Below are 13,974 nucleotides of genomic sequence, written 5' to 3' on the forward strand. Positions count from 1 at the left end.
AATATCTGCCAGATAATATATGTTTATAATAACATTACAAAATGATTTGAAATAGAGAATAAAGCTTGTGATGTTGTACCCATGAAACATACAGTGTATATTCTTAAAAAAAAGACAATTAAAAATGGAGCTGTTAAAAATGTAAGAAATGTGAATTTATATGGGTTTTGAGTCATTTAGGACATGGTTCAAATTATTTGGGACAGTTTTTTAGTCCTTTTGGACAAGTTTGAAATAATTTGGGACAAATTTTGAGTAATTTTTACAATTTCTAAGTAATTTAGGACAAGTTTGAAATCATGTTGGGCAAATATTGAATCATTTTTGACATCTTTTTTTACAATTCTTAGTAATTTGGGACACATTTCAAGTTATTTGGGATATTTTTTAGTAATTTTAGACTTATTTCCGAGTAATTTTGGACAACTGCACAGAGCTGTTACGAAGTTATCTGCTGAGCGGCAACACTTGGCTTTAGGCACCTTTCAAAGAAATATTTTGGGGTGTTGTGGTCTATGGGGTCATCTGTCCTCCCCTGTCATCACCATAATTACTGTTCACTGCTAACAAATGGCCCCCGATGAATCACCACCTTATCGCGGTGGAGGGGTTTGAGTGTCCCTGTGATCCTGGGAGCTATGCTGTCTGGGGCAATAGCCCCTGGTAGGGTCTCCCAAGGCAAATTGGTCGTGGGGGAGGGACCAGACAAAGAGTGATTCAGAAAACCCTGATGACAACATTCAAGAGGAAAGCCGCTACCTCGCCCGGACCAGGGAAACCGGGGCCTCTCCCTGGAGCCAGGTCTGGGGGCGGGGGAGCTCATCAGAGAGCACCTGGTGGCCGAACCTTGGGGCCCCGTGGGTCTCGGTCAGGCACAGCCCGAAAAAGTAACACGGGGTCGCTGCCCGGTGGGCCCACCACCCACCGGGCAGGAAATCATGGTCGGGTGCTATGCCGACCAGGCAGTAGGCAGGAGTGGGTGTCTAGGCGCACCGCCCCCTGGTGGTGTAGACTAGCCTTGGGGATGTGGAACGTCACCTCACTGCCGTGGAAGGAACCCAAGCTGGTGCGGGAGGTGGAGCGATACCGGCTAGATATAGGGCTCACCTCCACGCACAGGGCTCGCCTCCACGCACAGCAAGGGTTCCGGAACCAGAATCCTGGAGAGGGGTTGGACTCTCTCATTTTCTGGAGTTGCCCAGGGTGAGAGGCACTGGGCGGGTGTGGGGATACTTACGAGCCCCCGGCTGAGTGGCGCTTTGTTGGAGTTCTCCCCCAGATGTTACGAGCCAACCTCCAATTTGGTGTCTGACAATTGGAACGAGAGGGTCGCCTCTCTGCGACTTCGTGTTGCAGAGGGGAAAGCTCTGACTGTTGTTTGTGCTTATGCACCGAACAGCAGTTTGGAGTACTCAGCCTTCTTGGAGTCTCTGGGCGGTGTCCTGGAAGGGGTACTGCCTGGGGACTCCATAGTTCTCCCGAGGGACTTCATCGCTCATGTGGGCAATGATGGAGAAACCTGGATGGGGATGATTGGGAGGAACGGCCAGCCCGATCTGAACCTGAGCGGTGTTCTGTTATTGGACTTCTGTGCTAGTCATACTGGCCATAACAAACACCATGTTTGAGCATAAGGTTGCTCATAAATGTACCTGGTACCAGAGCACCTTAGGTCAAAGGTTGATGATCGACTTCATAGTTGTATCATCAGACCTGTGACCATATGTCTGGGACACTTATGTGAAGAGAGGTGCAGAGCTGTCAACTGATCACCACCTGGTGGTGAGTTGGATCCGATGGCAGGGAAGGCTGCCGGACAGACCTGATAAACCTAAACATGTAGTGAGCGTGAACTGGGAACGTCTGGTGGAGCACCCTGTCTGTGGGGTTTTCATTTCCCACCTCCGGAAGAGTCGGAGCCGATGGGTACTGGTTGGCCAAAAGGGCAGCAGCTGCAGCAGTCGCAGAAGCAAAAACTATGGTGTGGGAGGAGTTTAGAGAGGCTATGGAGAAGGACTTTTGGATGGCAAACCATCCCATGCCTCAGGAAAGGGGAGGCAGGGCTTTGCTCAGGCTGTGTACAATCGGGGTGTAGAACTCTTGACCCGTACTGGGGATATTGTCAGGCAGTGGAAAGAGCATTTCGAGGAACTCCTGAACCCGGTAAACACGTCCTCTTTGGGGGAGGCAGAGCCTGGAGCCTCGGGGGAATCTTCATCCATATCCCTGGCAGAGGTCACAGAGGTAGTTAAGAAGTTCCTCAGTGGCAAGGCACCAGGTGTGGACGAGATCCGCCCTGAAGGCTTTGGACATTGTTGCACTGTCTTGGCTGACACATCTCTACAATGTCGCGTGGGCATCAGGTACGGTACCTGGGGAGTGGCAGACCAGGGTGGTGGGCCGCATTTTCAAAAAGGGGGACTTTACAGTGTGTTCCAACTACCTTGGTATCACAGCTCTCAGCCTCCACGGGAAAGTTTACTCTCGGGTCCTGGAAGGGAGGCTCTGACCGATTGTCGGATTCAGGAGGAGCTATGCGGATTCCATCCTGGTTGTGGAACAGTGGACCAGCTCTTTACTCTTGCGGAGCTGCTGAGGGAGTCATGGGCATTCGACCTGCCAGTGCACGTGTTTTGTGAATCTGGAGAAGGCCTATGACCGTGTCCCCCAAGGGGCTCTGTGGGAGGCACTGCGGGAGTATGGGGCACCAGACTCACTGATACGAGCCATTCGGTCCCTGTACCACCAAAGTGAGAGCTGTATCCACATACTTGGCACAAAGTCAGACACGTTTCCAGTGGGTGTTGGACTCCACCAGGGCTGTCCCTTGTCTCCGATCATGTTTGTGGTGTTCATGGACGGGATCTCAAGGCGCAGGGTGGGGAGGGTGTCTGGTTTGGAGACCTCAGGATCACATCTCTGCTTTTTCCAGATGATGTGGTTCTGTTGGCTTCCTCACATCATGACCTTCAGCACACACTGGAGTGGTTTGCAGCAGAGTGTGAAGCGGCAGGGATGCGGGTCAGCACCTCCAAGTCCAAGGCCATGGTTCTCTGCCGGACACCGGAAGGAGCTCAAGTATCTCGGGATCTTGTTCATGAGTGATGGGAAACTGGAGCGTGAGATTTACAGGCGGATTGGTGCAGCATCAGCAGTAATGCGGGCGTTGTATCGAACTGTCGTGGTGAAGAGGGAGCTGAGCCGTAAGGCGAAGCTCTCGATTTACCAGTCCATCTACGTCCCAACTCTCACCTATGGTCATGAACTCTGGGTAGTGACCAAAAGAACAAGATCGTACAAACGGCTGAAATGAGCTTCCTCCGCAGGGTGGCTGGGCTCAGCCTCAGAGATAGGGTGAGAAGCTCAGACATCTGGAGGGAGATTGGAGTAGAGCCGTTGCTCCTTTGCGTCAAAAGGAGCCAGTTGAGGTGATTTGGACATCTGATTCGGATGCCTCGGGGGAAGATTTCCTGTGGAGGTTTTCCAAGCACGTCTGCCTGGGAGGAGACCCTGGGGCAGACCCAGAACTCGCTGGAGGGATTATATGTCTCGTCTGGCCTGGGAACGTCTTGGGATCTCCCAGCAAGAGCTGGAAAGCAACGCAGGGGGGAGGGATGTCTGGAATGACATGCTGCCTCCACAACCCGGCCCCAGATAAGTGGAAGAAAATGGATGGATGGATGGATGGATGGATGCTATCAAATGAGAGAAAAATATTCCCCCAAAATAGCAAAAGTTTTGTTGTACTTTTCTAAAGAAGATCAATTATTATTCTTTCTTTTTTTTACATTTTTATCCATCCATCCATTATCTATACACCGCTTAATCCTCACTAGGGTCGCGGGGGGGGGGCTGGAGCCTATCCCAGCTGACTCGGGCGAAGGCAGGGGACACCCTGGACAGGTCGCCAGTCTGTCGCAGGGCTACATACAAAGACAAACAAGCACTCTCACATTCACACCTATGGGCAATTTAGAATAATCAATTAACCTCAGCATATTTTTGGACTGTGGGAGGAAGCCGGAGTACCCGGAGAAAACCCACGCATGCACAGGGAGAACATGCAAACTCCATGCAGAAAGATCCCGGGAAAGCCGGGACGCGAACCAGGGACCTTCTTGCTGCAAGGCGAAAGTGCTAACCACTACGCCACTGTGCAGCCCCTTTTACATTTTTACTTAGCACATAAAAAAATACAGAACATATATAGATTAACCTAATTTCGACAATCTAAAGAAGATTTTTTTTTCAGGGTTTTACATCTTCAGGTGCTTGGTAATGATTCCTTTTAACTCCCGGAAACTAGTCAAAAAATTTGAGTGTGTGTTACACTTTAGTGGTAAAATCCGGTATGTTTCAACCTCATTCTCAAAATCAAAAATTGCTTCTTATTCTGCTAATAATTTTCCACGTCATCTCTATTTGTAGGTCTTTGGAAAATATGAATCACTCAAAAATATGAATGATCGGGCATGCAGTGCATGCCTCCTTAGGCTCTCCAAATGAAATGAATATGCTTGAGATGGTGAGTGCAAGCATGAGAATAAGAGCCTGGATGTTGTGTCAAACCAAAGCTTCTGCGGGGAAAGTCTGTTCATGTGATCTCACCTTGCTGATCTCAAAGCCAAACACTTCCTCAAAGTAGGCCGGCTGGCTGATGAGCAGTAGATAGAAAGTCCAGCTCCTGCAGAAGTTGGCCACGATGATGGCATACACTGGCATCGAAGTGAAGAACTGTCTCCACGGGGTTTTAAATTTCTGTCACCAAAAGTAATAAGATATAATTGGAATCCACTGAGGAGACTGATTAAGAAGCAGAGAGTCAGCTTAGTGTGTGTGCGCATTCAGATATTCTGTTATATTTATCACTGTTTGATTGGACATTATTTAACACCATACTTGGAGAGGATTGAGAAACGTTGCAGACTCTCCAATTGCCTCTTCGATGTATTTCCTCTCCTCTGGTGTGATGGTGGGATGAGCTGCAGGACTCTCGTACGACACCAGAATCCAGAACAAATACCAGAATATCCCAAAGCTGCCTGGGAGAGGAAGAGAGAGATTAGAGGAAGTAGAAGAACAGTTAAATATAATAGGGAGAGAGAAAGACAGAAAATTGACCGAAGCTACAGAGAGACTGTAAAAATAAAAAAATCCAATAAATGACAGGGAAAATCTGGCAGAAAGAAAAAATACTTTAAAAAAATAGTGGATTACTGTAACATTGAATAAAATATAATTTTATTGTCACACATTGGAACAAACAAAAATTTGTAAAAACTGATTTTTAATGCAGGCATTTATATAGTTTGATCTTTCTTTTTTCTTTTCTACAGTCACTTGTAAATATAAACTTTATTTCTGTGATTATACTAGATATTATCATTTACAGAGGTTATCATTTTTTTCTTTTTCATTTTAAAATTTTTCAACCATTTTTTGATAGTCAACATATGAACTTTTATTCTGTGATTTTACTAGATATTATCTGTAATATAAAGCATTTACAATTTTAAATTCCTATTATAATAACATAATTTGTCTATTTATTTTTTAAATTTATTTTAATAGCCAACATGTAAATCTAAACTTTTCTGTAATTATAGTTGATAATATTTGTAATTTAATAAATAAAAAAACACTTAAAATTTTAAAATCCCAAATCATGTATACACATAATTTGTCTGTTAAATGACTCTAAAAATATGTAAAATATTTTTTCCTAATTTCTAATTTAAATATATAGTAAAAATGGAGTAATTTTACGGTTACACACTGTGAACGAACAAATTACTGTTTTGGCTTGTTTATTTAATTTTATTTTATCCTTTTTTATTTTAATAGTCAACATGTAAATAAATACTTTTTTCTCTTGATTTTGCTAGATGTAATCTGTAATTTAACAGGGATGATTTGTAAATTAACCATGATTTATTATTTAGAGTTGTTTTTTTTTTTTTTTTTTACCATTTTAAAATCCTGAATATACATAATTAATCGATCAAATAATACCAAATATATATAACATAATATTTTTGCTGATTTAAGTGCAGTAAAAATATAGCAATTTATGGTCACACATTGTGGAAAAACTAATTACTATTTGAAAAAAAATTTTTTTTTAGATGTGGATGTTATGTGCAGTTTTGGCCTGTTTTTTTTATAGTCAACATAAATTAATAACTTCTCTCTGCAGTTTTGCTAGTTATATTTGCTAGTCAATTCAGAAACCATGATTTTTAAAAAAAGTACAGGTAGCATATTAAGATAAGATAAGATAAGATAAGATAAGATAAGATAAGATAAGATAAGATAAGATAAGATAAGATAAGATAAGATAAGATAAGATAAGATAAGATAAGATAAGATCAGCTTTACCGAACCCTCACTGAGTAAATTTGCAAGTATTGAACAGTGCAGTAATGAATACATATTTGAGGATACTAACCATAAACATAAAATACTGAAGGCCACCCAGTGTATTGCACCAGTATCCCAGCTAAAGGCATCGCCACCACTGCCCCTGCATAGGATCCTGACAACACACACACAAGGACATAAAGAAATCATAAGTTTTGCACTGAAAATGTATATATATATATATATATATATATATATATATATATATATATATATATATATATATATATATATATATATATATATATATATATGTCTGCATCTTTAACTTTGGAGCAGCTTCTAGCAGTTCCATCTTCACAAACTCATGTTCAAACTCTCAGAGCTGAACTCTAGCAGAGATTCCAAGTTTCTGCAGATGTTGTATAAACTGAATTTCAGGGAAACGTGACAACAAAGTGTTTGAACTTTACCACAAAAGGCCGTTGTGGCTAATCGACTTCTCTCAAGAGGAGGCGCCCACTTTGCCCAGATCCCATGGCAGGCTGGGTATGAAACACCCTGAAAGGACACAACATAGTCAGAGAAACACTCACGTTTGCAGGAAACATCTTAGACAGAGTCACGCAGACACATACTGTACCTCGACAAGACCCTGGCATATCCTGACAAGTATGACGCAGCTGTAATGGCAGCGAGCGGCAGATGGAATCAGCATGTTGAGCGTGGATGTGGCCACTATGGCGAAACCAAATACTCTGGAAATGACAAAAAAACCAAACATATGATGCAGTGATAGAGGGGTTGCATGCTGTTTACCAGTGCTTCTGCAAACATAAACTTTACATATTTTTGCTTGTAAAATGATCAAAGTGAATGCTGAAGTCCACATAACAGATCTGTCTGAAGATATTAACCTGTTGGCGGCAAATTTTTGACATATAAAGCCACCCGGGATCTGTGTGACGATGTAGCCCCAGAAGAAGGAGCCATGGATCATCCCCACCGTCTCAGGGTCCCAGGTGAACTGTGCAGCCTGGAAGCAAGAAAATATAGGACTTTGTGTCAGTTATTTTAAAACAGAGATCAGGAAGAATCTTAGAGATAGTCACAACTCTGAGAAATCTGTTCCTCCAAGCAAGACCCACCTACACTACCGTTCAAAAGTTTGGGGTCACCCAGACAATTTCATGTTTTCCATGAAAACTTACACTTTTATTCATGTGCTAACATAATTGCACAAGGGTTTTCTAATCATCAGTTAGTCTTTCTACACAATGTACCATTAGAGCACAGGAGTAATGGTTGCTGGAAATGTTCCTCTGTACCCCTATGTAGATATTTCATTGAAAATAAGCCATTTCCACCTAGAATAGTCATTTAGTGCATTAACAATGTCTAGACTGTATTTCTGATTAATTTAATGTTATCTTCATTGGAATAAAATGTTTTTCTTTCACAAATAAGGACTTTTCTAATTGACACCAAATTTTTGAATGGTAGTGTACATCCTTCTAATTTTGTCATTTCTTGTCGCTTCTGTGCTTCTTACAAACATTATATAATTCATAAAATGAAGATCTAAAGTGATGGCTTGCTCACTTGTAAAGCTCACTTTATAATGAAATGTGGCCTGAGACGAGTGTGGAACAAACAAAGAGAAACAAGTCCTTAATAATATATTAGAAACAAATGGATCCTCTAACAATTTATTTATTTGATAGGGACAGTGCACATCAGTGAACATCTATTTAGACAGCAATAGATATAAATATGCCAGATTTTAGCAACGATGCTAATTTATAGCCGCAGTCCCTAGGCAGATAAAAATAAAAAAATAAAAAAGGTAACAGTGAAACATACAATGAAACATAGGACAATAGGTCACAACAAAAGGACAATAAGTTACGATAAAAGGACAATAGGTCACAATAAAAGCACATAAAAGTACTAAATGAGTGAGTTTTGAAGGTTGGTAACAAGGGACACTCCCTTATGGAGAGTGGAAGACTGTTCCACATCTTACTGGCCTACTTACCACCAGCACTTCCTTGTTGCCTTTGTAGACAGTGTGGTCATTGACCATGCTTACGATGGCCACCCCCAGGTTGCATCGAATACCGAAGGAGATGCAGAAGCCAAGGCCAGACAGGATGGCGATGATGTACCTCCTGGGCAAACCGAAGCAGGTACAGTCCACCACCGGCAGCTCCTTCTCCTCCACCAGCTCAGGACGACCCTCCGCTGACAACTCAATGGTTTCTCCATTCGGCTGCCGTTTCTCAATCAGCCTGAGAACAGACAGAAATTAGGAAATAATGTGGATCCAAACATTTCCATACCGTATGTCTTCTTGTTTGGAGGGTAAAATGGTCCAAAAGATATGATACCAGTGATAAAAAGTGCTGCTATAGTGGATTATTTGGAATTTCTTTGGGTTGAGACAGCAAAAAAAAAAAAGGTAAGAAATATGGTAAAAATATAGCAGCAAGTAAGTCAGAAAAGTCATTGAAAAAATGCAAATAATGGCAAATATCTTATTTAAGTCCAGTAAAACTGTTTAATTTTATGGTCACACATGGTAAAAGAACAAATTACTGTTGTATAATACATTTTGATGTAAACATCATGCACAATTTTGGTTTGTTTTTTTATTGTTAACATATAAATGATTGCTTTTTCTGTGATTTTACTAGATACTATTTGTAAAAGGGAAATCTGTAAAGCTACAGATGATTTATTTTTTAATCTCTAATATATAAAATAATTTTTCAAGTAACAGCAAATATGTGTCAAATAATGATATTTATATACAGTGAAACAATAGCGGTATAAAATATTGTAAAAGAACAAATGACCATTTATAAATATGGAAATTTTTATACTGACATTATATATAGATTATATTACACACAAATTATTACTTTTTCTGTGATTCTGCTAGATAATATATGTATTAAACAAAAGGGAAAATCTGTCAATCTGTAGAGTAACATATGATTTACTTTTATCCAATCCCTAATATGTGTACTTTTTCTTTCAAATAATAGCAAATATTTGTCAAATACTTAAACACCTTAGTGGTATTAAACACAGTAAAAAAAAAATTCAGTCAACTGCCATGCCATTCAGTGCAGGCGATCATTTCTCTCCATCTAATCCAATCTTTTGCTGTCTGAATTGAAATGTGTAGCCATGTCAGTCTGTCTGTCATTTTCATTCTCTGTCTACCTCGTCCTCTCTTCCCATTAATTTTTTCAGTTGTGACGACATATTCCAGAGTCTCTTTCCTTATGCTGTGTCCAAAAACTGTTGCTTGCCATTTCCTAATTTTGTTCAATAGCATAAAATTTGTGTTTAGTAATTTCAAAACGTCTTCATTACTTATTCTGTCTATAAAAGACGCATGCTATAAGTAACATGCGTCTGTAAAACCACATCTCTGCTGCCATGATTTTGTTTGACATCTTATTACTCCGGCAAGGAATGTGGTGGAGTTACGTGACGATCAGCGTACGTTTGCTTGTCTGCTTGTCTTTCTGTGTGCAACATTACTCAACAACGGAACAACGGATTCGGATGAAATTCTCAGGGAAGGTGAGAAATTACACAAGGACCACCTAATTAGATTTTGGCAGTAGATTTTTGCGGCTTATAGTCTGCATCCACGGATTTGTTAAACATTTCTGTATAATAATAAATATAAATATGATAGCATCACTGCAACTATGACTACAAGTGAACACTATGTCAACTGCCTGCCGACAATCACATAATTGCGAGCCTACTACAAATCGACTGCTGCGGACTTATCAGGACTTACCGTCGGAAATCATAGAATGACTGAGCAGCTTTGGTGGAGTACTGCACTCTCTGACTGCTTTTCCTGTTATTTATGTTCTAAGATTCTCATCAGTACATCAGAACTGGTAGAATGTAACAGCTGAGAGCCTTCATCCGGATGCTAACAGCTATTTTCTTATTTGTCAGTATGGTTTTCATTTTCATTAATGCTGTTCTTGCCATTGCTACTCTACATCTGATAGCTGTTGCACACCTCCCATCTGATGTCTTCCATGAACCAAGATATTTGAAATGATGAACCTGCTTCAGTATTTCTCGGTCTAATTCTATGTTACAGGTTGGGATGACATTTTTCTTTTAAACTACCATTACTTCTGTTTTCTTTTTGTTTAAAGACAGACCAGGTTTTTGGCTCTCTATATTAATTATAGATACTATGGTTTGAAAATTTTCTTCACTGTTCACTATCAACATTGTGTCATCTGCGTAACGTATATGATTTATGTTATGACCTCCGATGGATACTACTGGTAAGCCTTGTGTCTTCCTAATGATGTTTTCACTGTACAGGGAGAACAGGTCAGGTGATAGCACACATTTCTTTCTGAGTCCTCGTTTTATTCGTTGCCAATAGAGATTCTGTCATCTTTTATAAATCCTTTCTATGTCTCTGTCCTTTAGCATCTGGATTATTGCTTGATGTTTTACTATGTTGAAAACTTGGGTGTAATCAATGAAACACATGTAAAAGTCTTATTGTACTTCTATTGACCTTTCCAAAATAGTTCTTAAAATGATTATTTGCCTTTGATGTACCTTTGCCCTCTACAAATCCGTCTTGCTCTACACTGATCTCTGGCTTAATTTTGTTTCGTATTCATAAACATAAGGATTTTTTATATGGACATTATATATATATATATATATATATATATATATATATATATATATATATATATATATATATATATATATATATATATATATATATATATATATGGTCTTTTTTAGGGTTAACATGTAAATAAATACTTCTTTCCTCTTATTTATTAGTTATTATTTAGCAAATTTAACAAAACAGGAAAAATCTGTAAATCTGTAAAGTAACAGACAATTATCCTTTTTTTCAATCCTTAACATATATAATTTTTCTTTCAGGTAACAGCAGATATCTGTCAATAATAACATTTTTGCTGATTTAAACACATTAAAACAGTAATGTATTTACCAATTAAACACTAAAAGAACAAATTACGCTTGATAAATATTAAGATTTTTGTTATGAACATTAATTATACATAAATGAATATTTTTCCTATCTATCCTGTTTAGTTGACTAATACTATTACTAATGAAATAACAGTAAATTGTTAAAAAAAAATGTACACAGAAAACTGTTAAAAATGTATATTTTGCGTCTTTGAGTTTTTGGAAAAGCGCTTTATAAATAAAATTTATTATTATTATTATTATTATTATTATTATTATTATTATTATTATTATTATCATTATTATATTTTTAACAGTGTGATGATTTACTTGGCAGGAGATAATAATGTTGGAATCACACACATAATAATATAACTTAATGTAAGCAAATGCAGTTAAACTTTTCCCTTTAAAGAAATTCACAGAGACATGAGGGGAATTTTAAAAGAAATTTTAAAAAGCGACATGTGGCTAACATGGAGGCCTGGTGTCTGCAAACATCTTGCAACATGACAATGATCACAGTCATCATTTTTCATGCATATTCTCCCAACACCACCTGGAGTTACTATGCAGATTTTCCAGTCTTTGCCTTCCTTTCATAGACTCCCTCTTTCTCTCCCTCGCACACCTCCAGGCAGACTTCATGCACCACCTTGGGCTCGTGTCTGACTCACTGTGTCCCAGTGAGTGGAAGCAGCTGTCACTTGCTGGAGAGCCACGACTGCAGATAGATCCCCCCAGTCTCCACTCCTTCGGGCCGCCTGGGACCTGCTGCCATGCTGGTGCTGCTACAGTGAGATCTATCCCAACACATTGCCGCCAAACAGACAAGCTTTTGTGTTTATACTGACGGGTTGTTCAGTGTGCACAATGAAAGTAGTGAAATGTATGAATTCTTACTACGTCATTTAGATGGAATGCTTAACAAACCATACATCAGTTTGCAAATGTGGATTGTGTTGATTGACTGAAAAGGGGGGTTTCATAGAAAAGCAAAAGCTTTTACAGCTCAATGAACTGCAAAGAGGAAAGGTAATCAATATTTCAAGTGGTATACTCACATATACACTCATTCCATCATCTGTCTAAAATGTCTTTTTGTCAACTAAAGAGCTTGAGGATTTTTCTTTTATTTGCTTAAATTATTCCGTTTTTCCTCAAGGAGACCAAAATTTGTTGTTATTTTCGGCTTTTGATCAATATGCATGAGACCATTTCATGTTGAGGGTCATTTTTTAAATTATTTTTTTCCATAGGAGTCAAACAGAGAAGTCAGAAGAGCAGCCATCTGTGTGTTACAACCTCCAAATTCTCAACAGCAACCCCACCATGCAGGTAAGATGTAACCACGCGTTCAATCAGACACAGTGTCACAATTTCCAGTGTACATATATGTTTTATGTGACCGTGCAAATTCACAGCAAAGCACGCTCAGCCGTCCACCTTCCATCAGGCTGATCCAGTTAGTCACTGAGCTGTAGAATTATGCACAGAAACAATCACCACGAGGGTTTCACTGCTGCATAATGAAAGAAAAAGGTGGTACAGATTTGGGCTTCGATAAGTTCTCGTGTTTCCCCACCCTAAAAAACTCCACTTATTCCCTCACGCTAACACGAGACGAGCCAGACTCTGACTGTGGTTAATTATTGATGTGTTTTTTGAGTCATATAAATAATTCACTCCGGCTTTTGCACCATAATCTGTCACTATCTATCTATCTGTTGGCTTGTGCATGTGGTTTTCCTGCATGTACACTCTGTCTCATCCAGGCAGCCGTTACATTTCTTAGTTATGCTCGTGGATTCTGCTCCCTCCCCCCGTTTGCACACAGCAGGCTAATCTCTTTATACGTCCATGCAATCAGTCAACAAACAGCGGAATTTAAGAAAATATGCCAGCATAATGATGCATAAATGAAATATGCATCCATAATGACAAACCAGAAACGACAGAAGAAAATACTTTATAAAGTGACATTTTGGAATTTGTAAGAGATTACAGAGGCTGCATCCTCCCTCTCTTTTTTCTCTCTCTCTCTCTTAATCTGTCACTACATTCAGATTAGGATTACAAAAATGATTTACTTCCGGAAATGAATATGTACGGACCGAACAGTGCTGTGCACAGTTCAGCAAGTTCCTCCCTCTATCACGACACACTGCTGAGTCCATGCTGCCCTTTGATGCAGCTTCTGAAATCTTTTTTTTAATGTTTCAAGTAAATAATCCATATTTTACATTAAAATACCATCTGATTGACTCATACGTGCAAACGGTGTGTTAATTATTGCAGGTTTTGTTAACTATATTTGTCAAAACTTGCACTTGGCTCCAATAAAATTGCAACCAATCCTGTAATTCTAGGTGATAAATGGATCAAAAAGCATATAGTGCACATATTTTCTGTCGAATCAGTAGACTGCACTCACGCTGTTGTCCTCTCTGTGCTGAACAAATGTGCTGACTCGCCCCCTGAGTGGAGCTCAGTATCCGACTTCACAGTTCGTGAAGGTTGCAGGAGGATTCTCATTAAGCATCAAGACAGATTGCAGCTTGACACTGACACATATGCTACCAGCTAACGAGGCTAGCCCAC

At 39.7% G+C, this 13,974-nt stretch overlaps 1 protein-coding gene across 1 annotated transcript in view; it reads right to left on the minus strand.

Moving 5' to 3' along the window:
- The window catches only part of slc17a7a (solute carrier family 17 member 7a), a 28,535-nt gene that overhangs the window by 8,896 nt on the left and 5,665 nt on the right, over positions 1-13,974 (minus strand). Inside the window, exons 2-8 of the mRNA XM_023286474.3 lie at positions 8,399-8,651; positions 7,278-7,396; positions 7,004-7,118; positions 6,834-6,921; positions 6,449-6,535; positions 4,900-5,042; positions 4,609-4,758 (exon numbers count right to left, since the gene is read on the minus strand). Of these exons, the coding sequence (XP_023142242.1) occupies positions 4,609-4,758; positions 4,900-5,042; positions 6,449-6,535; positions 6,834-6,921; positions 7,004-7,118; positions 7,278-7,396; positions 8,399-8,651 (955 nt within the window). The remainder of the gene's footprint in view (positions 1-4,608; positions 4,759-4,899; positions 5,043-6,448; positions 6,536-6,833; positions 6,922-7,003; positions 7,119-7,277; positions 7,397-8,398; positions 8,652-13,974) is intronic.

The sequence above is a fragment of the Amphiprion ocellaris genome, chromosome 19, assembly GCF_022539595.1.
Source record: "Amphiprion ocellaris isolate individual 3 ecotype Okinawa chromosome 19, ASM2253959v1, whole genome shotgun sequence".
Classification (NCBI taxonomy): domain Eukaryota; kingdom Metazoa; phylum Chordata; class Actinopteri; family Pomacentridae; genus Amphiprion; species Amphiprion ocellaris.